This window comes from Aulostomus chinensis, chromosome 21, assembly GCF_037954235.1.
Source record: "Aulostomus chinensis isolate RoL2024-O1b breed Wild chromosome 21, RoL_Achi_v1.0, whole genome shotgun sequence".
In the NCBI taxonomy this organism is placed as follows: Eukaryota; Metazoa; Chordata; class Actinopteri; order Syngnathiformes; family Aulostomidae; genus Aulostomus; species Aulostomus chinensis.
Genome location: NC_141340.1, coordinates 2826329 through 2851965, shown reverse-complemented (window position 1 = coordinate 2851965; position 25637 = coordinate 2826329). Strand labels below are relative to the sequence as shown.

The 25637-nt window shown below is 45.6% G+C and overlaps 1 protein-coding gene and 2 long non-coding RNA genes across 3 annotated transcripts in view; 2 read left to right on the top strand and 1 right to left on the bottom strand.

Annotated features, from left to right (window-relative positions):
- Positions 1-6924, bottom strand: part of LOC147241355 (cadherin-10-like) — a 34080-nt gene extending 27156 nt beyond the window's left edge. The window contains exons 1-2 of the mRNA XM_086192009.1: positions 6648-6924; positions 41-362 (exon numbers count right to left, since the gene is read on the bottom strand). Coding sequence (XP_086048135.1) covers positions 41-250 — 210 coding nt within the window. The 5' untranslated portion in view covers positions 251-362; positions 6648-6924. The remainder of the gene's footprint in view (positions 1-40; positions 363-6647) is intronic.
- LOC147241354 (uncharacterized) overlaps positions 1-21593 on the top strand; it is a 142444-nt gene extending 120851 nt beyond the window's left edge. Inside the window, exons 10-18 of the long non-coding RNA XR_015111011.1 lie at positions 9170-9256; positions 12600-12656; positions 12776-12839; positions 12929-13039; positions 14708-15031; positions 15222-15348; positions 17076-17519; positions 18631-18800; positions 21163-21593. This is a non-coding gene — a long non-coding RNA (uncharacterized LOC147241354). The remainder of the gene's footprint in view (positions 1-9169; positions 9257-12599; positions 12657-12775; positions 12840-12928; positions 13040-14707; positions 15032-15221; positions 15349-17075; positions 17520-18630; positions 18801-21162) is intronic.
- A 638-nt stretch (positions 21594-22231) lies between these two features.
- The window catches only part of LOC147241353 (uncharacterized), a 202116-nt gene continuing 198710 nt past the window's right edge, over positions 22232-25637 (top strand). The window contains exon 1 of the long non-coding RNA XR_015110882.1: positions 22232-22413. This is a non-coding gene — a long non-coding RNA (uncharacterized LOC147241353). The remainder of the gene's footprint in view (positions 22414-25637) is intronic.

The following is a 25637-nucleotide window of genomic DNA, read 5'->3' as shown; positions in this document are numbered from 1 at the left end:
TGGGTAATTACTCTCCTGACCATCTCCTCAGACACGTTACCTTGCCGACGTATTGATGGTCATTTCCTGTGTATTCTTCCAGGAGAAAGAATTGATTCCACATCCATCCACGTTTGGAGCGCTGGAGAATCCTCCCGTCACTCTCTGGCATTCCAAACAGATTCCCAATATTCCCGGGTTTGAAAGGCAGGGCGGTACTGGGCCGCAGGATGTAGAGCATCAGGAGGATCAGAACCGGACTGGTGAGCATGGTATCCAATCAGCTGAGGGTCGTCCTGGAGAATTATTCTAGCGAGCTTCCGAGGTGACGAGTCATCAGCAGAACAGACATTGTATTCCTCACTTTTACGTCCTCTGGATCCCTGTGGAGAGACAGAACATGAGTCTGGTGTTAAGAACCCTGCCGGGTCAGGAGAACCGTGGAACCGCTGCTGCATTAGAACACTACAGGCAGAGCTTCTGAGGAACTCGATGCACATGTGTTGTGCTCAGGTTGCTGCTAATTTTGCAATCAGCTAATAGGAATTCCTTACACGTGCATTGTGCGAGGAAGAAGTCGTAACTCAGTACGAGTGAAGATCAATAAATGAAATTAGACTATAATGATTTTTTACTAATTTAAAATATTGACAGTAACAAAATCATAAATCAATCCAACCACAGGGGAGATGCTTATTGGCTGGTTTTCTTTTTTATCTTAATTTTGTGTTAGGAACCGACGCAAAACCAACACGGGGCTCATAAGTCATTCGCCAATCAGACAAAAGTCCGTCGACGTCGAGTGACGTTTCCGGCTGCAGCCGAGGTCATGTGATTTCTGGTTTTTCTGTTAGCGGGACAACTCAGAAAGTTGTGGATGGATTTTTAACTTCATACTCTTGACTTTCGCTACGTTATCTGCTGCTACTGCTGCTCTCTTGTTCACTAACGCAGTGACTCTTCATTTCCCATCTAAACACCAAAAAAAACTAGAGGAACACACAGAATTACAGGAAATGACCTCATCACAAAACTCACAGATCCAGAATGCGATCCTTCACATCTCCACAGCTTCATACCACACCGCCTCAGTTCCTTTCTTCAGAACATTCTCAGATTGTTCAGAAATATGAATCTTGATGTCCATCAAACCACCGAGATCATCTCCAGACACCAAAACAATGATCAGTTATTCCACCCTTACTCTTCCACCCAATAAATCCTACTGTAGATCCATAGATGCTAACATGCTAACAGCTAACCATTAGCTTCACCACAGCTACTAGCTACTGAGATGCTAACTGCTTCAAACCAGAATCTGAGGCTCCTCATCCCAGCAGCTGCTGGACTACTGACACTTTAAAACTCGACAGACTAAATCCAGGACTGCCGCCGACTCAGGTAACCTCTCTCTCCTCTATCCGATGCCACGGTGCTACTAAAAGTAGGAAATCTTAAGAGACACGTGGTGAAGCACCAGAACAAACAGAGTCCCCCCCCCCCCCCCCCCCCCCCTTTGTGCCTGGGAGAAGTGTTATGTAATCCTGGCAGTCTAGTTCTGATAGCTCTACCAAGAGGCCGCGTCCCCGCCCAGACCGGTCCTGATAGGTAATTTGGGCGCGCATGCATAATTTATGCTCTTTAGGAAGTTAATCCTAATAAATCTTGCCTCTCTTTCTAAAAGCGCCCATTTAGCATGGTCCCCTTCTCCAGGCTGGAGTCACGCCGCTGTCCTGACAGGCAGTCATTGTGTACCGCGGGAGCGCCGTGTAAAGACACATTCGACTTTATCGCTCACTCCGCTTTCATTCAAAGCGCTTCACGAAGGGCCACCATGTCAGTGGAGGTACGGCAGACACAAAGAGCCTGTTTCTGTCTTCCAGCAAATTAGTGGAATGTTTCATGAAAGTGAAGGATAAATGAATCTAATCCTTTTGAATAGAAAATCAAGCAGCTGAGCTAATGAGAGCTGAAGTTGAAACATCGCTGGTTGGGCTTGTTCTGACTCACACAGACTTTTGAATCTGTTCTGCTGGAAAGAGCGATTATTAAAGAAGACACGTGCTTCGAATCGTTTTGCAATGATCTGATCAAAGTTTGTTTGCAGGAACATAAATGTGTTAAAAAAAAAAAAAAAAAAAAGCGAAGCGCCCACGCTGAGGGAGGTCTCCAGCAGCGACGCCAGGACGCCGGTGATGAAGCTGCAGGTTGGTCGTGAGGCTTTGGGACGTTTTGTCTCCAAACGTCTGAACATTTCCAGCTGTTCTTCCTCTGGCAGCAAACCGCGGTGCTTTGAGAGGAACTCTTCCGTATATGCCGCCATTTTTCTGGTGACCAAACGCTCTGATTTTAGTGAGGTGTCGGGACGTTTGCAGCCATTGTTTTAGCGACAAAACTGGTGTTGTGTGTTTGGTGTCTTCGATTGTGCCATTTTCCTGAGAGAGGAGGGAAGCCCGGCACTCGCCCTGCGACCTCGCTGCAGGAGTTCACGCTGATCACTCCATTATGCACGGGATTCTGCGCCAGTAAATATTTTCTACAGCTGAAGACGAAATATGAAACAAGATCTTAATGTTGTCGTGAGCTGATCAGTGCTCCAGTTTATTTTCTTCTCCCGCATGCACGTAATGTGGCACGAGAGCAACACAAGCATCCCCAAAATCAAGAAATGCCGCCTTGCAATTAATCTAGTCTGATGCTTGTTATTGCATTTTCTAATTATCATTCCAGCCTGTCCTTGAGTTTTAATAGCATTCTGGATATTAATCTTTGATGTGATGTGCCTATTAAGCATGAGGCCAGTTCAGAATTCTTCCAAACACTCCATTAAAGGATGAGCGAGCGAGCTGAAGCCACGCCAGATCCTATAGACTCAAGATGAATTATCTCAGCTCATCCAGCCTATTAAACTGCGGGGTGCATTAAAAGGTTGTTTACAGTATGATCAGATGAAGTTGTCGGGAGCCCTATATGGCCTGAAAAACTTAGATGTGAAGGGACAAAATTGTTAAATATGCTTTTAAAGAGTTGTCTGGGTTGTTATCCTTAATCTTGGCCAAGACATTTGCTGGCGAGAGCTCTGCTATGCTCCATTTCTGTAATCTGCAAAATTATACATTCTTGTTTTGCTGAATAAGAATGTCTTTGATCAGATATACGCCGGCGCTTCATCAGGATATGCTTCCTAGAAAAGTACAGCTTTGCACATTAGTTTGTATAAATGTGTGTGCATCGGAAAATTCAACATGCACGCAAAGACTGAAGCGAACACTTGCAGCGCGGCACTTTTCTGGATCCTGGGTGTGACGGTCTGGGCTGCTCCACGTGGACAATAAATTGTCTGTCTAGAATGTGGACCAAGACCTGAACTGACCGTTTACTCTGAACACGTTGGCGTGGTTGAGCAGCAGCGAGCCGCAGCAGGTCTGACAGCAGTCGGACGGAATCCAAACGTGTGAGAAGGACTTATGGGAAACGCGCGAGTTCAAATGAAAAGCCACACTTCCTGACCAGAATCAATGCTGCTGGGTTTGTTCCATCATCATTCAAGACAAGAACCAAGCGTGTATACACACACACACACACACACACACACACAGACATGGGAGGACATAATTAAGCATCCACCATCCAAAAACTACACAAGTATTGATTGGAAACTGCCTCCGGTACTCTACTGCTCCGACCAATGAGGCGCCGGCATGAGAACCATAAATACACCGGCGATCATCCAGTCACACAGCGAACAGCTGACACGCCCCCTGATGCTCACTCCACTGACACGTCTTCATGATCCGCCGTCCAATCGTGAGAAACTGAGGAGGGCTTTTTTGAAAGGTTGTCTGTTCACTGCTCCTCCTCAGACTCACTGATGACTGGCTAATAAACTGTTAATAGACATGAACATGTCCTCCATGTAATTCAGCTCCGTTCAACAGTCAATCAATGCTTTAAAACAGTGTAAAAGTGCCTCAAGCCAGAATATATAAATAACTCCCAACTGTTGCTAGGATTTCTTTTGTCCAAATATTTTCCAAGAAGCAGATTTCCTGGACTATCTGGGACTGAGCAGACGTCTCGGATGATGCGGATAACTCGGTGAATCCTGCCCTCATCGATGCGTCTCCATGTCTGATGTTTCCTTATCCCGGTCTTCACTTCGGTTCTGGTACTGACTGAATGAGTTTTGAGGTCCCGAGTGACGCGCTTTTAGTTGAAAGTGAACGACGCAGTCACACATAAATTATTCTTTACTGAAAATGACAGTGACTGGCTCTGACTGCACCGGGCCCGGCGCTGACCCGAGGTCTGCCGTCTGACGGTGACAGTGTTGGAATGTAGCAGAGGAAACTGCAGTGGTGTGAGCCGGTAGATGCGGTTGAAGAAGTCGCACGGTCTCAGAGGATTCATCGTTTCGAATACAATTCCAACCGCCGCCGGTAGCATGCAGTCTCACTGGGGCACGCCGGCCTGAACCGGGCCTGACGTGATGACGTCACGGGGCTCCGCGTCTGCTCAGTCTGTGTCCTTCAGTAATCAGATTACTATGTTTGGTGTGTTTCCAGTTGTGGGCCCTCGGTATGTAGCTGCTAACATTTGTAGCTGGAAATCTTTTATATACATTTGTGTTGAGTAAATATTACATAACTTACCGCAGTATTTCCTTCAGTATGTACTTGATTCCGCTGTACATCCGTGTGCATCATCATATTCATCCACTTCAAGTACACGTATTCTAGACATCTCATTAGTTTGCACTCTGGTTGGATACAAAACTGCACACTTTTCTTCTTGTACTTGTACAACAAAGTTGACTCATGCTATGACCAGTTTCCTGTGTAGGAAGTCATGTAGAAACATTGGGAAGGTAAATGAAGTACTGCAGTAGTATCAGTACTACAGCGATGAGCACGTTACAACCACAGTAAGGTTTCCTAAACAGGAGAGACGTTCTGAACCAGAGAGGCACAAACACACTCCAGAACCTAGACCTCCATCTCAGTACCAGCAGGGGCGGACCAGCGTTACGACAAAAGAGGAGAACCCCCCCAACAGTCAAACGTATTCTTGTTACGTGTTTCTGTGTCATGTTTTTTAGATTTATTATTAAATAAATACCAAGTCGCATCAAACCTGATGGTGGGCCAGTTTTGACCCCCAGGCCTCACCTTGGCCCCCCCTTGGCCCCCAGAAGCCTCTCTGCTGATACTGTAAACATGTCTGACTCACAGGTCTCTTAACGTGTTCATGGAACTTCCATCGGCGTGTATCTGCCATGTGGTCTGTTTACATGTGTGTTGTAAACGAGTCCTCCACCGGCTGGAGGCTCAGTTGTGGGGAGGTTGTAACGGTAACTGTGTGTGTGTGTGTGCGTGTGTGTGTGTGGGGGGGGGGGGGGGGTGATTGGCAGTTTGAGCAGCTCTACTGATTGCCTGCTTGCTGCTGTATTGACAGACCACCATGGACGCAGGAGAAACCCACCATGAGGGATCGGCTGCTGCTGCTCTGAGCTGAGCGACTCTCCACTTGGTGGAGCCCTCGACCTTCCCTAGACGGCGCCGGCGCCGGCTGCAGTCTGACTGGCAAACCTCAGCCACTCATGCTTTTGAAATCCTCTAAGCAATTCAGTGATACAATGCACACTTCCTTCTTGAAAAGCTGCTACTCTAGAAAGGAGGCACAGTTTTGTTATGGAGGGGGTGGGCTTTTAAAAATGAATTATTTTGTCCACATCTCGCCCTCCCCTCTCAGCCGTCGCCACGCTGTAGGAGCAGCTATAGGGGAGCTGGTGAGCGCCTGCGAGGGTGAATGGATTCTCACTGCTGAAAGGTCAGTCCATATCTGACAATAATTCAGGGAGCTTGTTAGTAGCTAATTTGCGCTAAACAATAATGGTGCTACATGGCTGACCTGGTTCATGCTGCTACATCCTGCTACATCACTTGGTGGCTGTAAAGCTGTCCGCCAGCACCGAGGGAGGGCGGCCGTGCACGTCACACACGCACAGGATCGGCAGAACGGGCTGGTTCGGTTATCCGAGCCTGCAATGAGCAGAGATAGGAACGCTACGATGCCTCTCCATCACGTGGGCCACATCTCAAGTGTCATTCACGCCTCGTTGCAGGAACGCGTCCACGCGGCGTGGAGCGAGCACACTGAGACCTGTGTTTAAAAAAGTGCACCTAAACATTTGTGACGTGCACAGCGAGGAGTTGAAGGGAAGAATTTGGAATGAAGTGGTAAAGTTGATGCTACAAGGTGCAGTGTGACCCCCCCCCCCCCCCCCAGCAAGAACCCCCCCCAACCTACACCCCCCCACCTTTGCTTTACATACTCAGAGTGACAATTTAAGAAGATGCTAAATATTCATTTCAGACATTATTAATGATCTTAAAGTTCCAGATTCTCCAGGAATCACTGAAGAGGTGAAACTCTCATGAAGGTGAAAGTCTCTCATTTCAAATTAAAGAAAGGAAAAAAAAGAAAAAAGACTAGCTTAACTTCCCCATCAGGAAAAATCTAATGACATCTTCGGAACTTGGAACACTTTTCATGAGATCAACACTGCTGCACTGACAGTGCAGAAGCGCCCAGCATCCCTCCGAGTCTGGAGTCAGGCAAAAAAACTACAAATAGATCCTTAAACGCTCATCAGAAAAAGCCCTTACCTCTGGTTCCTACAGCTTAGCATCCATCCAGAGCGCACGCCGCTGTCTTCCTGCTCCTTAGCAGTGCTTAGCAGTGGAGAATCTGACTCCTCGCGGCAGTGCTTACATTCCAAGACTGACAACAGCACAGCTGGTGTGAATGTGTATGGAAGTGTATGTGTGATGATGTGTGTGTGTGTGTGTGTGAGTGAGTGAGTGAGTGTGAGAGAGAGAGAGAGTTGCCTCCCTCCCTCGCTCTATGCTCCTCTCTTTCTCTCTACCCTCCCTCGCTTCATTTTTTTCGCTCCCAGCTCTCTGGCTTCTCTCCCCTTTTCCTCCCCTACACTTTCTTTCTATCATATTCTCTCTCTCTCTCTCTCTCTCCTTCTGACCACCCTCACCCTCCCTCCCTCCCTCCCTCTCCTCTCTCTCTGTTTCTCTATAGCAGTGCATCACTTCTGGCGGTGGATGTCACTGAGGCTGAAGCTGAGGCGACTCTGTCCCTGATTGGCTGCCATTCACAAGTTAGCGATAAAGAAAAAAAAAAGTGAGCGAAAGAAAAGCAGAGGGAGGGGAAAAAAGGGGGGGGGCAGTGCTCTTACATCCCAGTGAGCATCGCTGTAGAATGGAGAGAGGGAGAAAGGGGAGGTTAGAGGCTTAGAAGTCTTTTTTTTTCTTTCTTGAATGCATCCAACAGCTGATGGATGGACTGGATGATGTTTAATGTTTAAAGCGACCGGCCTCATCTAATCTTCCTTCAATGACAGCGGAACGAAGGAGAAAAAGGCCATAATGTGTAAATCATCCCTGCCTTCAGAGTTGCGGGGGGCTGCTGCTTCTTCCTCTTCTTCGTCTCTTTTTTTTTTAAACCTTTTTATTTATTTATTTTACAGACTTCCATCTTTTTTTCGCTATGAAGCAGGTGCACGTGCGCTACAAGCACGCCGTCATCTCATCTCTCGCCATGTTGGACGCATATCAGTATGTCTCCGTGCTCCATTGGGGGTGATACAGCGTTTTAATTCCGCTAAAGGGGAACGGCGAGGGAGATAATATATCACAGAGGTGTCTGACGCTGAGGGCGTGAGAGATATCCATCCCTACCTTGAGCGGATAAATGGCCGGATGACTTTTAAATGCATGGGACGCCACTCAAGAACTGCACTCCTGATGAATAATTAAGGAACAGCAGCAATTTTACTGGCCGAGCTCAAGTTTTATCTCCCAATATCAGTGTGAATAGATTATCAGCAATGCACCAGATAAATAAAAACAGGGCAAACTAATTAACATTTGAAGAAGCGAGCGGCGAGGTAGCCTCCATCTGATAGCACGCCAAGTCCTCCTAATTCACTCCCATTAAGAAGTAGGTGTGAGTTTGTACGGTGTTTGTTCATGTGTGCAGGGGGAGGGGATGTGTGTCGTGTTTACTTATACACATACGGCACTGACGCATGTGTGTATCTGTGCCAGGGTGTGCGAATTGTGCTCCTCGCTAACAAGCCACTGGGAAAAGAGGGCTATTTTGTATATCTCTGCATAGAATTAGTATTAATTTACTTGATATTTACACCCCTGGGATGTTAATTACGCTGTTGTTACGCAGCCTGAACAAGTCTGTGCAAACATCAGAGAACAAGAACAAGCAATGTCTTCCAGGGAACTCAAAGACGTAAACCCCAGTCCACCGGGGAAATGCTCTTACGACTTCCAGGTGAACATTTTCTGAATTCCTGTCGTTTTTCCCTCCTCCTGATGGGGAGTCTATGAAATGAAATGGAAGTTTTCCAGGCTGAGGAAACAGCTTCCTTAAGTAAGGGCGTCTCCTGATCCTCTCCCAATTCTCAGTGTCAGCTCTCATCAGCATCACTTGCTCGTTGCACTTGTATTCACCTCCACGGTCCTGCCTGATGCTGATTAGTTCTCGGGTTTTCCTTCACCTCGCCACCCCCAGAGGAGCGCTCCGCTGCCGACGTGTACCTACTGTTTGCTGTGCTAGCATAACAGCTGCAGCTGCAGATCGGTTGCTGATGGAGCCATGAAGGAGCCCTGAAACAGGGAAGCAAGTTATTACGCTCAAGGCGCCCTCGTCTACTTGCCTTGAACAGTGCTTGCATCGTGGTGTGTATCCTGTGTCTGTTTGGAGCCTGAGTCATCGGAAAGGAACGCAGACGCAAAACGCAATACTCACAAGAGCAGTAGGGGGCAGCGACAGAGGAGAAGCTAACAGACCAAGTCCACGTTCACCCTCGTCAGTCCGGCCGCTGCTGCAGGGACCAACGTGCTCGTCAGAGTAGCTGCTTTCGATTTTGACGTGAAAACCTGGAAAACTACATAGAACCAAGTCATGTGACATCCAGATATGGTGGAAAATTCTTGTTTAGTGAGTGGAGACGGTGCAGGTGGTGTATTTCGCGCTCTAGCAATGAGACTCCTACATAGTTTGATCAATCGCCACTCCACTGACACGACTTTGTGACATAATCAACATGTAACTTCTGTGTTTACGATCATCCTCGTTTGCCTTCTTCTTCTTCTGTTAGAGTTTTACAATCATCCAAATCCGGCTGTTCCACATCTGGTTTGCCCTCTGGTGGAATCCTCCAGCAACACGCAATGAACACGGGCAGGTACGTGAACGGCGTGTGACACCAACGCCTGGTTACAGACCGACACTGACACTCGCTGGTGGTATCAAGACCTGTGGCGCAGGGTAGAAGACTGGGAACAAGAGAAGTCTCAGATCCTGCTGACCTCTCAATTTTTGAAGTTTTCCAGTAATCCAAGTCATGACGGTCAGTAGAGGGCGCTGTTCTGTACTAGTGGCAGAATACTGGTCCAAAAACAAGCTGTTAGAGTTCTGGGTAGTGAAAAATGCTGCAGACAAACGGAAGGATGTCATGGTTGTCCAGAGGGCCGATGGTGGTGTACTAGGCTGACCGGAGAGGCCGGTTGATGCTCTGGTGGTCTGAGGGGGCCCGCCGACCCTCCCCCGGGCTGATCATTACCAATTAGTACACAATCTAATTAATCATACGGGAGAAAATACTAAGACAAATACATCCAAACATCAAACCAGTTTCCATCCATGTTCCCCCTCTCCTCCTGTTGAGGGTGGTGGGGGTGGAGCCTATCCCAGCAGCCTTCCCCCTGGACAGGTCACCAGTCCATCACAGGGCCAACACATAGAGACAGACAACCATTGGCTCTCCCAGCCACGCCTACGGTCAATTTAGAGTCTGGATTAACCTGGTCCCTCTTGATGTCTTTGGACTGTGGAGGAAGCTGGAGTACCAGAGAGAACCCAGCAGGAACAGGGAGAACATGGAGACTCACCCAGAAAGACCCCGTGCTGCAGCCGGGGCTCCACCCACAACCTTCTTGATGGGGGCCACACTGAGGACCACTGCTCCACCGGGCCGTCCTCAAACCAGTTTTAAGCCTGACAATCACTACTTTACAAAACTGCATTTTTCTCAGATTTTTTTTAAGGAACAGATTTTCATGAAACTTACAACCAAACTTCAAAAAGAAGTAGAAATAGAGGCTTTGATCTGTCTTCATATATATAAAAGATATATATTTAGATATCTATATCGATAGATAGATACCTACCTATATATTTATTTACAGTCTATGAATATATAGATATATTCTGAGGGTCTGGAAAGATCAATGAAAGTGTTTGAATGCGTGAATCTTGAAACAGCAGCACTGCCATGGAAAGAGTTAAGTGGAACTCATAAATTAGCAGTGTATTTTTAGTATGCAAGTGTTTGCATTCCTCTTTTGTCTCTCAAACATGAATATTCCTCCCGAATCCTATCGACTCTCTCATCTCGCAGATACTTGCAGGTAATCATTTATTTTGACCTTTTGTTTGTTGAGAACTTGAGTCTTTAAATATAGAAACAGCAACTAACTTGGGTCATGTTTTGCTTCCAACACTTACAGCTTTTGAAGCACAAGAAATTAATTTGCTTGATTCAAAAGTTTTTTAAATTCCAATGCGATAGACTTTGACTTTTTTTTATTTTTATTTCCAAGCTTCATCTTTTATTGTCGTCAGCAGCAACGTGATCGATCCCACATTTGATTGTACTTTTTTTCTTTTTTCTTTGTTTTACGTATGAAAAGACGATGAAGTTGAAAGGAATCTTCAGTTTGGTAAAAATACATCTGTTTGACTTAATTTTCGCCGTCTTTAGGGTTGTCTTGGCCAAACAGCTTCAACTGTAAAGGAAAACGACCGCATGAGTCAGAGAGGCTTCACTGGAATACTAAGCTGCTGCGGTGTGCAGGCTGCTGTGCGAGGTGGCTTCATCTCTGACAGCACTGTTCGCAAGAAAAGAAAAAAACAAAACAACTTATATTGTTGGAATAACTGAAACAAACACAAGATTGACTGTCAGCGGAAAAACGCTTTTGTCAAGGCCAGAAGTGAGTGGGCAAAAAATGTTGCTTTAGTGAAAAACAAGTAACATTCAACAATAGTGGAACATCAGCTACAAAGCCCAGAAATTGTCATTTGCTTTTCTTTTACGTGTTTTTGATGCAGAAGTTTGGGATTCTTGGTGAGTGCATGTCTGATGAATGCAGCAACAGAATATTGGTACAAAACGGCGCAGCAGTAAATGATGTCTGAAAGAGTTCTGTCATTGTCAGAGGGAAGGACGCGCTGGAGGAGCAGCTCGTTTTATTGCAAATATCTGAACCAACGGCACAGCGTTAACACAGGAGGGCTTACAGGAGTGTGTGTGTGTGTGTGTGTGTGTGTGTGTGTGTAAAGTTTTTGGCTCCCTGGGAAAAAAAGTTTTTCACTGAGTAACTAAGTGATCAAGTTGCCCCAATAACGTGGAGCAGTCAGCACAAACTTCAAATCACGTCGTCGGGGGCGGCAACCTGAACTACACCACATCCTCAAAAGGACTTTCAAACTGTTTGCCTCATTCATGAAGCACTCTTAGGAGCCGGGGGGTCTACTTTGCCCTCAAGTTGGTCTTACGGACAGGAAGTGAAGCACGTATGCTAACTGTGACGCCTTGCTCCTGCGTGTCTGTAAGTTCGTTTGAAGTCACATCTTAAAAGCTTTCAAAACCGTCTCACAAAAACAGAAAAAAAAATCCAACTTAACACCGCATATGATAAAAGTTAAAATGAGATAAGAAATACCTGAAATGAGTCAAAAAATTATGGATGTTTAACCATAAAAATAAGAGTATATCAGACTGAAAAGCTGCATTTTTAAAGAGGGTTTGAAGGTGAATCAGTATTACAGATGTCAGGGGTGCAGAGAGCCAGCAGCAGTCAAACACAATCATCCAGCCTCACAAACGTTATTGTTGCAGGAGGTAAAGAACAAGGACACAGCTGACAGGAGAGCGTTTCATGAATAAGGCCCTGGGTTGGATCCGCACTTTCAATAGTGATACATGTAAAAAAAACACAAGTCGTCAGAGGATCTCACAAACTAGTTCCCCTCTTTGTCGTTCCTCGACTCCAGACTCCCTTGAGGGAATCAATGAACCTCCCGCGCCACAGCAGACTTGCTGTGTGTACCCACAAGAGAATGAGGAGCATTGAAGAACAGGGTCCAAGCAGCAGGACCCTCCGCCTCCCACCACTAGGGCTCCTCCTCGCGACTGACAGCAAATCCATATTTCAGCGAACTTGTTTGTCCACATCAGCCGCTCAGTCACTGTTGCTTGAAGCTGCAGTTTGCTTTTTTTCATTTCATTGAATCTTCCAGTGAATGAGACCACATTAATATAAGCAGCAGCCAGCGTTGAACAAAAACAGGCTTTTCCTGGGACCACTACAGACCGCAGTTGACATTGTAGACACACGGGGGTCAGCCAGGACCTGTAGCTCCTCATCTGAGTTTCTAATATGCTGTAATTACTCTCATGGTCGACAGGACTGCAAAATAGACCGTGAACCATAATGACTTTGTTTCATTTACATACGTTGCAGACGTTCCGTGCTGCCGAGGCTCTCCTAGTCCTGGCTGAGGAGGCTCTCCAGCTGCAGGTGCTTGCTCAAGGACACCGTCACACTTAACATGCTTTTAATGGACACGTTTATTAACCTGTAACCATACGACCCCTAGATCTACCCGCCACTTGAGCTGTGTGTTCTCTTTTTTTAAGGTGATTCAGAATTCATCTTCACTTTGTAATTGGTATTTCATCGTGCACCTGGGCCCTGAGAGAGGTATCTGGGCCATTTTGATGAATTTGATTTCCTGTCCCGTACCACCGTGCACTGACACAGAGGCATTGTCTTTTATGTCTCTCCCAAAGCTACATCGAAGAGGCTCTGATGACAGATTCATGGTAAAAAAACTGGACTTCTATCGCACCTTTCTGCCTTAGCAGTTGCCTCATCCCCCCACTGCTGGTGATGGCTGCCATGTAAGGCACCAAGCTGCTCATCAGGAACAATAAGGGGTTCTGTATCTTGCTGAAGGACACTTCCGTACAGTCATGGGTGTGTGTGCTGAACCAGCAACTCTTCAGCTGTTAAACCGCCACTCTACCTCTGAGCCATGCTGCCCTTGAGACTCATGCAAATCCCGGATAGTAAACAGCATCCATGCATCTTCTCCCTCTTATCCTGTTAAGGGTGGTGGGGGTGGAGCCTATCCCAGCAGCCTTCACCCTGGACGGGTCACCAGTCCATGGCAGGGCCAACACATAGAGACAGACAACCATTGGCTCTCCCAGCCACGCCTACAGTCAATTTAGAGTCTGGATTAACCTGGTCCCTCTTGATGTCAGTCATGGCAGTGATGTGGGCCGCGCCTGGGCCAAAAATTCATTGCTATCTGAGAATTACGGGTGTTTCCATTGACGATTCAAGCACCGTCGCAGCCGGAATGCGCCTCCTGGTGGGAATTCAGGGCCAGTGACAACAAAAGTCGCATAACTGCAAGAAGTTGTAAATAGCTAACCAAACTAAACCAAGTTCTTTTTCCATGGCAAAACTTCCCCAAACTCCAAATGTGTCATTGAAACTCTTGGTTGTGGAAGATGCGCATGTCTGACGCTGTGTCTACGTCATTTAAAAAAGCTGCCTTAAACAGGTGAGAACGGCTCATTCCGTCTCTTAGTGGGTTGATAGGAAACTACGAGCACACGCTCCGAGATGAGCGCAACTCTAACGGCCTGCAGTGGACGGCGGGTCAAACTAGCCAACTAAATCAACTCATGACAAGGTTTGTGCCCGTAAATTAAAGTGATCCTAGCAAACCCACCCATACACAAGGAAGACTGTGTCCTACGACTCCTGGCAATTGATTTTACTTCACAGTATTTATGACATGTTATTTTTGGAAAGAAACTTCCATCCCTAGTGGGCACAAATCCCCCCCAGTGTACAGTGACATTTGTGAGCAGTGAGGTGGCGCGTAGGAAGAAGTGCTGGATGATGGTTTCACAAGCAAAGCCCCGAGGAGGCTCCCGTCCTGGCTGAAGTGATAAAACTTTACTCAGTCTGTGAACACTTACTTATGGAGGAGCTCAGCAGGCGCTACATCTGCTTTTATTGACTAAATTGGTGCGATCATAAAAATTTCAAAGTCCACTCCCACCTCAGGGACACTCGCCAGTCGTGCAGCACTCAGGTGAGGGAATTACTTATTTATCACCCCGAGAAATAATTATGTTGAGTGCCTGAGTAATGCATCCCTGTTTTAATGTACTTTTCTGTGAGAGTAAGTAAAGGGAGATTGCAAAAACAAAAAAGTTAGGTATAATTGAGAAACAATTCAAGTTTACCTCACGTGACTTCAAAGCAGAAAAGGACAAATTTGGAGATTCATTTTGACAGGGCGGCATCGACGGAGTGCAGTCTCTCACCGGTGCCCCTGCAGTGCGTCTGCAGTCTGCCCACCTGCTCCTAATCACCGCACGCTCTAGCTTAAAGCCTCGCCGGACCTGCAAGCAGGCGCCGGATGATTTCCACAGCCAAGTGGTGGATCGGCCAACTGTCAAGCTCTTGCTAAGTCCTACCTATTGTTATTATTCTGGGTTGCTTTACCTATCTGCTCCTAACCCAATTTCCTTGTCTCTCCCTCCCAGTGCCTCCCCCTCACGGAACCCCGATCGCCATCACGAGCCCCGCCTGCTCCCTGGCGTCCTTTATTCCGTCTCCCTGCAGTACACCTTGACTTTTTTTGCTCCACATCCTCTTGGCTCCTCGTTGCTTTTGGGTCCGGCTCTTGATTTGACCCTAAGTCATCACATTGGTAGCCACAAAGTTGCTGTGGACTGTCATAACAACAAAACCAAAACCCAAAAAACGGTTCCAAGCTTTATTTGGTATAAACAAACTTTTCTGTGGCAAACCCTGAGGTGCACATCAAAAAATGTGAATTTTGGAAGATTCTGAAGAAAGTTTTGCAGGCACGTCTTTGTTTTGCATCTGAGTAACTTGCATTTGTGCCATGTATTGTTAACTAGACCATTTTGAGGGAAACAAAGGAAGTTAGCCAGTAGAGACATTTAAATCCAGCCCACGCCAGAGAGGAGGACAATGACTTGCTCTCCATTGACATACCAAGATGCATCCTTAATTCTGCCTCCTTTCAAACAGAAAAATACCTAAAAGCAGCTGTGTGGTGAGATGAACTATCAATGAGGCTGGGGAAAAAAATCCAGGACTGTTTTTATAAGATGCAAGACAGAAAACCGAGACTTTGAGAGGAAACTGCTGGATAGAGGTGAGGGTGTCAGACATCAGCACACTGACATGTTAAACTAGCATTTTGTAGTAGATTGTTAACATTGCCTGAACCAGTTTCTCACCAACAACTTGGCACAAAAAGTGCAGCTCCGCCGATGTGCCGTTAAGGTAAAAAAACAAACAAAACCTTGATGCCGTCAATCTGACTTTCTATCAGCTCATGAAATTAAATCTGTTTTCTGGTATACACAGGTATTTTTAGTATTTTCAGGTTGCACGTTGTAGCACGTCAGCCTCTGTCGCAATCAAATGTGCAATTTTAATGTCAAGGATCGCTTGAATTTCTGGTTGTTCCTCTGACAACACTGAGACAAATCTGTAACAAAAGGTGATTGTGGAAGAGCAATTGGTTTTTTTCACCCAGGTATAATAGCAAAAATAAGTGGCCATTTATGGGCCAATATTATTCCAAAAAATTTACCAGAAACCCAGTACATTTCTGCACCAAATTGAAGCCTCCAAAATGACCATTAAAATAAATTAACACCTCAGTAAAAATGAGCATTTTAATCCTCAAAAGTGAAAAGCAGAGTCATATTATCCTTAAGACTAAATGGATCGGGCACCACGAGCAGAAATATTAACCATTAGAATAATTAACCTTTTCTCGTTTCTGTTAAAAAAAAAAAACAAGTTTAATACTGAAGCAAAACCCGAACATGCAAATATCAAATTATTCTGAAAGGCCATTTGTGAGGTAATTATTCATTTTGATGATGCAAATTCAACCAAAAAACTGTAAAGTGATTCTCTAGACTGATCGGAGGATCTGACAAAGACGGAGAGAAATCCAAACTACAACCGAAGTAATCGGACAACGAGGAACAGGTGGACAGACATGAGGGACTAATAGGCACAGCTGTCGGTGACTAATTAACCAACGAGACAGGTGACGGGAATAACAGGCAGGAAGTGGAGACATAATAGGGAGGTATATTTCAAAATAAAACAGTCAGGTTTATACTCCAAAAACTGAAATTATTAGTCCCTGTAATGCAGAAAGCGGTCAAAAACATGTCCACATCTTCCCTGCACTGCCATCAGATTATATTGGTGTAAGCTGCAGGCTCACATACATCCAAATAAAACACAACAGGCAACACAAAATTGAACATGTAGGCCTGAGGGGCAGATTGAGAAAGAAATACGGCCTCAATTGCCCCAGCAGAGAGCCACAAGTCCCCCTAAAGGTCTTTAACAGCAGTCAATCTGTACCTGGTTCATTTAAATCAGTGTTACAAACACGGGTTTGTTCCCTGAAGGTCCCATTGTTCCGGTCTTCATGGCATGATAACGCACTCAGCACTACAACCCACTCAGTCAGGATATTTGGTGCTCTGCATGCATATGATGGTGACTTCAATTCCAGTGAAGGAGCACTTTTACACACCAGCATGCACTTTCCTGTTATTTTTCCAGGTAGAATCACGACTGTGGATCTGTGGTTGTAAATATTCGACTCAGATCTGGTGGTTCAGCTTTACTACTGCTGATAATTCCTACAGTAGTTTTTACAACCGCATGTATCATGAGAGTGTTGTTGCTGCTAATCATCATCAAGGTATTCTGTTGATGAGTCGTGTGCAGTCAAAAGAGGAAGTGAAATAAGGGGCAAAAGTCCTGGATCTGATGGCAGTCGCAGGAGTTTCACGTCTAAACCGAAGCATTCATCCGGTTAAATTAAACTTTTTATTTGTTTTACAGACATAATCAAAAGGTTCCTGACTGGACTGGTGTCACCTCAAAGTCCACAGTGTAAAAGGACCCACGAAGGAATCCATCCATCCATCCATTTTCTACCTCTCATCCTGTTAAGGGTGGCGTGGGGGGTGGAGCCTATCCCAGCAGCCTTTGGACGAGAGGCGGTGTTCACCCTGGACAGGTCACCAGTATAGAAAGTATAGACGGACAACCATTGGCTCTCCCAGCCACGCCTACGGTCAATTTAGAGTCTGGATTAACCTGGTCCCCTCTTGATGTCTTTGGACTGTGGAGGAAGCTGGAGTACCAGACAGAACCCAGCAGGAACAGGGAGAACATGGAGACTCACACAGAAAGACCCCGTGCTGCAGCCGGGGCTCCAACCACAACCTTCTTGCTGGGGGGCCACAGGGAGGACCACTGCTCCACCGTGCCGCCCCCACAAAGGTATACTGAGCAGAAATAGCTGATCAGAACGAACCGACGGAAGCGTCACTAACCGGATGTAGCGTACCGTTAGCTTGTAGCTGTAGGTAGCACTAGCATTTGTAAGCCATTGGAGCTGCAGAGGTTTTGATCATCAAGATAAAACTGTTTCAAGAAATTTTGGACTGTTGTATTGCTTGAAGACACAATTTGAACATGTCCTTTGGACATTTTATAGACTGTCATAGACTCATCGATTAATTCAGAAAATTATTGGCAGATCAGCCCGATCAACAGTGCTCATTCCATCCCAGAAGCCATGTCCCTGTCCAATTTTTTTCCTCTTTTCTGCAGTAAACATTGCATAAAGAACCAGTTTTAGAGGACTGTCCAACTCTACGTTTATTGATTCTGAAGTCACGCTGGATCGTGCCAGCTTACGAGAGACCCGGAGTCTCTGGAATCACCACAAAGAAATAAATCTAGTCCGAAGTGTGAAGTCCTACGTCCTGATTGGACCAAAACTCAGTTTGAATCTGTCTTTATGTCTGTGGTGTCCTATGTTTTTCACACCGCATATGATTTAAAAACCCTCCAGTGTACAGCAGGCATTAATTGATTAAGCCTGAGAGGGTTAAATGAGGAGTTACACGAGAAGCTATTTTAGAGAGGGGAAGGGTATCATTAACATTTTATCGGTACCGCTACTCCTACACAGGCACTTGCTGTTAACTTTAAAAAGGCGGGTGAGCCAAACAGCTAAGTGAGTAAGGAGAGCAGTGCCATGTGTACCTCTACCTCCTGTATGTCTGCATGTGTACGGTGTATCTCCTCATGTATTAATACTTAATACAGGGGGGAACAGAGGTCCTGCTTCCTCTTCCTTAACTGCATTCAGTGACCCACATTTTATTTTCTGTATCTGTTTATTCATCCAGTAGATTTCTACCTTACATAACAACACTGTGCAGAACTGTACTGCAAGCTTGGACAAGCTGCATGAACAGCGTATGTAGTGGGAGGCTGTTCTTCTTTTCACCAAAACAATTATTTGCTTCACAGAAGTCGGAATGTATTTTTGTGTGGGTTTGAGATTCAAAAAACTGCTTCCCTTTGTTCGCCCTTGCTACAGTCGTGTAGGGCACGGCATCCGAAAGCAGGGACGACGATGAGGCGACTCAATTCAGAAACCAGTGGACATACAACTGCCATCCACCGAGCTGACTCTCCCCAGGGTGTGACTTCCTGGGCTGGGTCGTTGATGAAGGTGGGACCCTCAACAACCGAGGATCTTTAGAGGAGGTAGCCCTGTTCCCTTTGCTTTACTTGTAGAAATTCAGAAAAGTAGTAGAAATACATGCCAGTCCAGATGAGAGGGTGCTCCCTCAAACCCTCACACGTCTGACCAACAGGTGGAGTGAATATTCTCTCATGATATATTTATGTATGTATATATATATATATATATCTTTTTAACGTACTTCAATCATACTGCTTCACGATGCGGCTCCAGCTTCCAGCGAGCGTTCCAAACTTGGGAATCATCGCTTAATGTTTTGCGTTATTAGCCGAAGCAACCCTCCTCATGTACGGCGCCAACATGACGTTAGCACCTCAGGTCCAAGTCTGTGAGGAAATGTAGGAAGTAGTAAAGTGACGTGGGCGTGTCTGCAGTCATTTGTCCGACTTAAGTGTAAAGAACACAGTGGAACATTCTATAAGGAACTCATGACAACCGTCTTATTTACAGTAAGGTCAGCAGAGGGATTATCGGCGTCCATGTTAACAGAGTCAGTTTTTCTAATTAAGAACCTCATGTGTTGGTAATTGGCTTCATGCGGTCTAAATGAAGCTCCACCTCACCGATAAGCTGCTCTCATGTAAGAGGATCCTTCCTGCATGGCTTCTTCTACTCTGAGGGAAGTCAAACACAGACCTGTTCGCACTTAACGCACCTTTGCACATTTGTCAGCGTCTGCAAAGCCCTGCAGTGCAACAAATATTTGACATCCAGACTCCAGCTTGACTTTGTTCTGTGTGTCCGCTTCCTCGCTGCTCTGGAAGAGTGAATGAAAGAGTCAGACTAACAAAAGGAGGCAACAGATATTCTGCCCTCCCTCTAGCTTATTAAATTTCTAATTAATTCTATAATTGTGCACAACTAATGTGCTGATTAACTGACAATCACTGTACACACATGGTGATATGGGGAGCAAAGACACTGCGTTCCATACATGACATTATGACAAGAACCTCCTGTCTGCTCTTCCTGTTTTTATTCATCCTGCATGTGTTGTTCCCTGGAGCATTACATGGAGACGGTGTTGCCATGGCAGAATTTATAGAGGTTACAGGACATGAAATAAAATGATTATGGATTCTGAGGCTTTATTTCTCTGCCTCTTTTTTTTTTCTTTTGCTTGTTCGTTGAAAACAAACAAAATGCATGATGTTCTAAGAAAGTGCGACATCCTATTTCACCACCTGACATTCAAAGAAAAATGCAACTCCACACACAAATTTGCAACAGAGATGTTGACATTTTAATTTATTTTTATCACTTTTAACAACTCGTGATGCATGCATGAGGTGCGAAACGTTTTAAAGTTCAGTATTTTTGTGGTGGTGTTTTCACCTGGAGCTTTGTAGCCAGAGAATAAAACCAATCACTGACTCAAGGGCACCAGAGTAATAGCTCAAGCAATCTCACTGATGATGACCTTTTATACAAACACTCCATTTTTCTTGCTCTGAGACCTTGCCCTCTTCCCGGACAGGACAAGAAAGCAGATACTTCTACAGACAAGTCATGTTATCATCACCAGAAATGCTGATAAATTACCAGAGTAAGGGGCAGTAATTGAAGGTGCCTGTGCTCTCGGACGCGAGGCTTTTATTTACAAGAACACACCAGCAGATAACGGGAGAGCCCGGCGCCTCTCCTGGAAACATTAATGGAAGAAGAACTTGCCGTGAACTGATCAGGGATCTGTGGTGACTCGCAACACTACAGGATTAAGGCACAAACGAAGCGTTTAATTAAAAGGAACACAGATACCATCATGTTTCTAGACTTCCATCCGGATAAACCGTCTGTGTTTTCAGCTAATATTGCTTATGTTAGGTCAGTCGCTGTGCCAGGTTAAGCTACTAGAAGTAATCCCACGTGACTGGACGTGGTCAGCCCCGTTCCCGCTGGCACAAATGTGTGTGTCTTTAGCAGAGTTCGATATTTTCATCCGTGTTTTTAGTGAAGAAAGAATGCATTTCCTTTTCTGATGTAAACATTTTGACGATACCGTCAGGAGTTTTGAGCTGAAGGGTGGGAACGTTTCAAGTGTCCCGGTGACAGAACTGGGGAGTTCTGTGCAGCACGTCAGGACATTTCCAGCCGCGTTCCTGGCAACAAACGCAGTTGCGTTTTGACTGAGACGCTCACATTTGAATGGTGGTCATGCAGCAGTAATTGTGCAGAACATTTTTGGGAACCCATCAAACGAATGTTCACGAATATGAACCTACTCACTGCTTTGTAAGGCAGCGGCCTTCCGCTCGCAGGCGATTTACTTCAACAGAAGCTGCACTTTTGAAAATACTGTGGGACAAAGATGAAACCACGATAGGGAAATATTAACTCACCTCTGTGTGTTCTCTCCTCCTCCAGACGTAAACAGAATAAACATCGAGGAAAAGTTTGAGGGGGGCGTAAACAGCAGATGGGGTCCCCAGCACATACAGGAGACGAGCAAACCCATCTCTGCATCCATCGCAGCATCAGAGGAGGACGAGGAGGGATTAAACACCTTATCTGCCATGCATCCTGCGAGGCAACGCACAGGTGTTGGATGATAAACTGGACAGCCTCTGCGCTCCTGTTGGTTTCCAGCGGGAGTGAAATGTGGTGCCCTTTCTTTCGTCTGGATCCTGGAGTGGCAGACGACGCTGCTCAACCAGGCGAGTGCAGAGACGGCCCTGTCAGACATGTGCGGGGTCTTGAACTGCCAGTGGGCCCGTGATCCTGCCGCAATTGGACACTTCGATCGGCCAGCGGCTGGAGGAGCGCTGTTACACCTGAACCCATCTGTGACTGTACAAATAAAGGAGTTTTTGACCCGAGTTTTAATACTTCAACAAGGAAATAGCTGCCTCCTCCGGTACACGGTTGAAGTCATCCCTCGTTCATGTAGTAAAATTCTTATCATTGACGGAGGTGAAGTGCGGTCGTAGGTAGCAGTTGGTAACCCAACAGACACCGTGAGGGTTCGCCCCTGACGTTTTAAGTTGTTGGGGTGCCAGTCAGGTCTCTCGCCTGGCAGTTAATATGTCGGGCTGTTTTGTTTGTGGTTACATACTGAAACATTTACAACCTGCACGCACTATGACAATCTCAAAAGGTCAAAGGTCAATTTTAGAGCATTAAGTTTTTTAATCCACCGCAAAAACAGCTTTGAAGCTTTAAAACCAACAGAAAACGACAAAAATATTAAATATCCTGACTCAGAGCCCCAAAAGTTTTCCTTCCTGCTTCGGAGTTCTGTTGAAATTTTTTATTTATTTTTTTTTTTAAACGCAGATAAGTTTCTTTCACTTTGGGCTTAAAAAGAAAACAAAAAGTTCAATTTAGTTTATTTTCATAAAGAAAGAAAAAAAAAAGCTTCTCAGGTCAGAATAGTTGCTCAAACTTAAGGTCCGGTCATAAAATCCAGTCCGGGGCTTACAGGAACCCGCTGGCACCGGTGTCTGCAGTTGGAAGTGTCTCTGTGCTCGGAGGAAGCCAGACGGCTGCCCGTGTGTCCGCTGCGATCTCCGGCTGGTCTTCACAAAGACACCTGGGGGGAAGATGCTCGAACCAGTGACGAATGTCAAACGTGAGACGTGCAGTGGGGCGGTACCAGGGGCGTACGGCGTCACACAGGTAAATGTCCACCATTTCTACTGATTCTCTGGACTTTAATTTGGTAAAAAACGAAAACAACAAAAAAAAAACTTGGAAGACAAGCATAGCCTACTTAGCTTGAGTCTGACCTCGACTTAGTTCAGGTAAATGTGGTCCAAAATCAGCCTGACCTGTCTTGTCTGGTTGAAGCAGGTGTCCACACCTGGGATACCCAAACATGGACACTAAATGCCCCCCCATCCTGGAAGACAAATAAAGTGTCCCCCCCAGAAAGGGATTGAAAGGCAGAATTATGTGAATGTCAATGCAAATGACTGCGTAAAGGCTTTGTCTACATCAGGGCTGGGTGACCCTTTTCCATGGAGGGCTGTGTGTATGCAGGTTTTCCCTCTAACCAAACACTAACAGGTGATTCCACTGATTAACACTCCTTCAGCCACAGAGGAGTGTTAATCAGTGGAATCACCTGTTAGTGTTTGGTTAGAGGGAAAACCTGCATACACACAGTCCTCCATGGCACATGGTTTCCCACCCAGGTCTACACGGAGGCCAGTGCTGCGTCTGAATTGCTAAGTACCAACCTACGTCCTCCTGCTACGTCCTACCGCTACGTCCTACTTCTACAACCTAAACACGGCGGCACCATTCAGACACCCTAGAAAATTGGTGGTGAAGCACGACCTCTGCTGGCAGAGCACAGACACCGCAAATAGGTAGACAGCACCAACGAAAGCCCCACCTGCTGGCCTGGCTGACGTACTGCACTCCACTCTGAACGCACCTTTCACTCATTCTCTTTTATTAAGCACATTAACGCACCTGTAAAGGTGTGTTCACGTTTGGTGTGAACACACCTTTAGTCATCAACAATGACTATAAATGTTTGTGTTGCATAAGAATAGGAGACTGTTGGTGGCGCAAACTTGGCTTTTTTTAGGAGTCCGCGGTGCATTGTGGGCCATAGGTTGCTCCGTACGATGCACCTGAACCGACCTACAATGTGGGCGTGTTTAGGCTGGAATTTAGGTTGCGAAGTAGGTCGCTACTCGTGCCAGTTCTGGTTTCAGACAGCCTACGACCTGCTCTGAGACCTACGATCGGACCTACTTGGCAATTCGGACGCAGCACAAATCTCTCAGTCGACTCTGGCTCACTGGCTACTGACGTTAGCTGCTAGCTGGCAGACAGACAGAGTTCCAATAAAAGCAGGATAAACAATGAAGTTGCTTTTCCCATCGAGTTGGATGGTTTTACCAAGCAGTTCACCGCCCAAGAATCAGCTTCAAACAATCACCGCTGACCTTGCAGAGCAAATATTGCTGATTGAGTTTGTTGTTCCAGTCTCTGGCCCGTCACTTAAGTAAAGCACTTGAGAAAATTGTTGTCTTCAGTCAACCTACATAGCAAAGGCGCACAAACCTCAAACGAAACCCACTGTGACTAAACCTGCTTTGTTTAATGGATCTGACCCAGATTGGTGTTGGCCCGTGCTCCGCTCCTCCGCCGAGTTTGGTGAAATTCAGCCTGGTGGTTTTAGTGAAATCCTGCTGACAGACACACAAACACTGCACCAAGTGTGCTAAAGGGAGCCGCAGGCTGAGAAATGTGATCATGAATAAATTAAATGATTGATTGTAGCGTCCAGATTTTGTCTAAAAGACAGTCCCTTGTTGCTGCTTTTTCTATTTTATGAAATGCTGCTGCACTTTTAAGCCCAACTCCTCATTTAGGACGCCGTGTCACATCTTGCTAAAAACTACTGTCGTCTGGGGGAAATGACAAGCCTGAGAAGAGTCGATGCAGTCGGCCTCACAGATAGCATCGCCAGCTTGCCCTGCACACAGAATCGATCATGTTTTCTTGTGACAAAACAATCAATTCAAATCGGAACTGAATCATGAGCCGGGCCTGTTTTGCTGTGGGTACAAAAAAAATAAATAAACGTGCTGCTGAGAAATAATTAATTAACCACAGCTCCGTTTCCTCACTGTATCTGATGCTGCGGCCAACTCTCTACATCCTTTATTGAACTGCTTCCTTCCCCCAGCTTTCCTCCGACAGCTCACAGAAGCTAGCATGTAAAACTACTTTCAGAGGCTCCCCAGTATACCTCCACTCCTCTTTCTGACAAGTGGTGACACAGTAACTGTCGATCTTTCCTCCCCCATTAAGGAGGAGGTTTCACATTTCTCTGCTCCAGGCTGCCTACATTTTTTCCTTTTTTAGTATTTCTTCTCTTGGAAACCTTAACATACTCAGACATCAAATTGTGATGTATCGAACAGCACTCCTCTCAAGTACTGGCTTTTCTGACAACGGCGGAGACAACTTTGGATATCTGGTGGGGTTGTGTTGTTACTTTTGGTTGCTAGATTTTGTCCGTAGACTATCATTTATAGCTTTTAAGCACATGCAGTAAAAAAAAAAAGAAAAAAGAAACATCTTCTTTAGTATTATGAAGGAGAGTATTGGAAATCCTCTGTCTCTGTTTTCATGGTTCATTGCTTGCTGCATATATATATATATATATATATATATATATATATATATATATATATATATATATATATATATATATATATATATATATCCTGTCTTTTCCCACTTTGTGGCAGAAACAGCTGGAAAGTTTATATAGTATATCACACGTCCCCAGCAAAATGGCTCGCTTCAGTAGAATGTGATCCACTTGGGCTGAGCACATTTTAAAACCTAGGAAGAGTTGCACGATTATTTATGTACATTCGTTAGCAGAGGGCTAACAGGGAGTGGCTTGATTGGCCATTGCTCATTAAGTAGGTATGGTTGCATTAGAAAAACGGTGGATAAATTGTTTTGAGTGTCTCAAAACTGCGGGGAAGTGACTCGTCTCACCATCAGAATTGGATCAGTTTGGTCTGAAAATATTTGGATTGTTGAGTAGAGCCACACAATTAAATTGTTTGTCCACATTCGTTAGCAGAGGGCTAAGAGGAAGTAGCCAGATCGCCTGGCATTAATTTGGTGTGTACGGTCTATCGTGTAGGGGGCGCTATGCTCATGTCAACATCAGTCCGTATCCTCTGTCTTCATGTTTTCTCTCCATAGACACGTAAATATTCCGATGAACAGCACTTTGGACCTTGTCAGGTGCGTGTCTGTGGAGATTTTAGTGGACCGTGTCTACGTCACCTTGTTCCTGTCCCGATTTTCCTCAGGTTTTCTCTTTCGTCACTTTTTGTCACTGTCTAAATGAAAAGAAG